At 38.4% G+C, this 2,500-nt stretch overlaps 1 protein-coding gene across 1 annotated transcript in view; it reads left to right on the top strand.

The window, feature by feature from the left end:
* Nucleotides 1–2,500, top strand: part of LOC101847433 — a gene marked incomplete in the record, with an annotated part of 63,318 nt that overhangs the window by 48,066 nt on the left and 12,752 nt on the right. Inside the window, 2 exon segments of the mRNA XM_035970439.1 lie at nt 78–142; nt 1,483–1,560. Coding sequence (XP_035826332.1) covers nt 78–142; nt 1,483–1,560 — 143 coding nt within the window.

The following is a 2,500-nucleotide window of genomic DNA, read 5'->3' as shown; positions in this document are numbered from 1 at the left end:
AATTTGTCCAATTTCACTTTCCCGGCAATTTTGTACAGTAAATTGCTCTGAATGGACTGTTGTATTTCTGTTCCCAGGATTACAGAGTGATATTCAACATGTCGGAGGACTCCAACGACCCCAAGAATCTGGATATCTGCAAGTGAGTATTTGGGAAATGTGTCGGTGGAGTCAGGCGATCATAATTTTTAAAAAAAATTTTTTTTTTTTTTTTTTTGGGGGGGGGCTATGGAGTTATTAGTTTCATCTTAAAACTCCTGTTTATTTGTCTTGCTTTAGGTGAAACAATTCCGATCTATCCTGAAGAGAATTAAAGATATTTGTGGTTGAAGGAGGTAGGGATCGCCTAGTGTCAAAGGTAAAATGAGCGAGAAAATGGCCGGTAAGTTAGGTATCTTCCATAGCTTGAGTGTCTTTGGAAACTGCAAAAGTATATATTATTGTGCCTTTGATCAACTTTTTGTCTGTAAAATACACACAGAAATGTGTTTTCAAATGGTCATAAAAGATGTGAGCCAAAAAAATTATGGGAAATTTGAGGGGGAAAAATTGCCTAACCGCCAGAAAAATGCTAGTTTGTTTGATTTGATTATTTGGATGAGCACCTGGTTTCACCGTGATGCCTTACAAATGTTATTGATTGCCTTGTTGTAATTGTCTTGTGAAAAGATAATACGCCACATGTTTATGGTGTCTTTTCATACAGTTATTTTATAACAGTATAGTTTTTCCTGCTCTATATCTGTTCCAGACTGATACTGTTCAAGCTGAAACTGTGAAAGAAATTGAGTAAAGCCTTATTTAGAATCCGGCAATTCTGCCCTTGAAATCATAAGTCCATTAAAATTCGTCTGACATAAACTCTGCCACTGGCATTTCATCGCAAACACGTCTTTGATCTTGAGATTCGGTCCGACGTTGTCTCCTTGGGAAAGGCATTTTTCACGAATTTCTCATTAGGCTCAGTCCTATCGGAGATGGACGTTAAACTCGGTGGTTCCGCCTCTTAACACTGTCCGTACGCCCTGGGGTCATTTCGTTCCCCCGGGGTTGTATTCTTCACATTTTTGAATACTTCTAATTCGAAGATCTCTTTGAAACTTTTAGCATTTCTCAAAAAATCATTTTGACAGACTGCTATGCAAAGCGTACGGATCGAATTAACGAGTAAATTTCTTCTTTGCACAGTGGTGGCACAGGGTTTCCCAAGTCGTATGGATATGAGAGTAAAACACGACGTACGGATGGGGTTAAATGAATATTCTGTTCGTGTTGATAGGGGGCGTTAAACCTCTACCATTTCCCCATGTTTCCCACAGACAGCATGTGGTGTTCCAACACTTCCCCATGTCAGTGTTAATAGTGGCGTTAATTAAACCTCTACCATCTCACCATTGTTTCCCACAGACAACATGTGTCACCATGTCAGAGTTGATAGCGACTTTAATTAAACCTCTACCATATCACCCATCCTTTCCTCAGACAACATGTGGTGTTCCAGCACTTCCCCATGAACAGACTTGTCGACAACCCCGGGACCTGGAGTGTTCTCAAGTACAAGTAAGCCCGCGTGGTTTGGGTTTTGCTTTTGGTTTTTCTTGTTTGGTTGTTTTGCTGTTTGGTATTTTCTTTTTTAGTTGTTTTGCTGTTTGGTATTTTCTTTTTTCTGTAAGTATGCAGATTGGGATGAATTTCAAAAGCGCTGAATTCGTTGCGAAAGAGAAAGCTTGTACCAAATTGAAACTAAAATTCGTTATCATGTTGGGCCCAAAAGAAAAACGTTTAAACTGTCTTGAAAGCTGAGACAAAAACTTACAGAAGTGGGAAATTGGGAAGAGTTGGTACACAATAGCACGATGCTCGCGAACTATCTGCAAGAGAAAGCTCCGACAATAGAGACCTTTCCGTATTTTAAAAAAATCCTAAATGCACCAAAAGAGGAAAAAACACAAAGTGTTGAGGAGGACAGTGTTAAGAAATAAAACAATGCTTAGTTGTATGTAGAAGTTACCTGATCTAGTTCGGAAATTGCAGAAGTAACTGTCGGCTGTTGACTCTGAATCTTGAAAGTGATTTGATCAGCAAATTTTCATATTTACATCGATGTTAGTTTCAGTTTTAGTAAGAGCTCTACTGAATTTGCCCCATGAATAGGTGAAATAGATGCCAGAGATTTGGGGTATTACTTTAGAGTAACACAGAAAGAAAGTAAGGAGGAGAGGTATGGATGAAAGATGTTTGACAGGAAAGAAGTAGCAGACGTCAACAGAGCAACCACCTACCACCCACTCTCACACACACATTGAGGTTTTAGAAAACCAATATTGTGCTAGACACATGTTTTCGAAAATGGATTCTTAGCCCACATGTGCTTAAAATTATTGCACGGTAAATGTGGCTTCGATGGCTTTGCTCAGTTCACATTCAATAAATTATGATGATAATAATCATCATCATCATCATCATCATCATCATAATAATAATAATAATGATAATAATA

The sequence above is a fragment of the Aplysia californica genome, unplaced genomic scaffold, assembly GCF_000002075.1.
Source record: "Aplysia californica isolate F4 #8 unplaced genomic scaffold, AplCal3.0 scaffold00268, whole genome shotgun sequence".
In the NCBI taxonomy this organism is placed as follows: Eukaryota; Metazoa; Mollusca; class Gastropoda; order Aplysiida; family Aplysiidae; genus Aplysia; species Aplysia californica.
The sequence above is the reverse complement of the archived record's forward strand: the minus strand, read 5'-3'. Positions and strand labels throughout refer to the sequence as shown.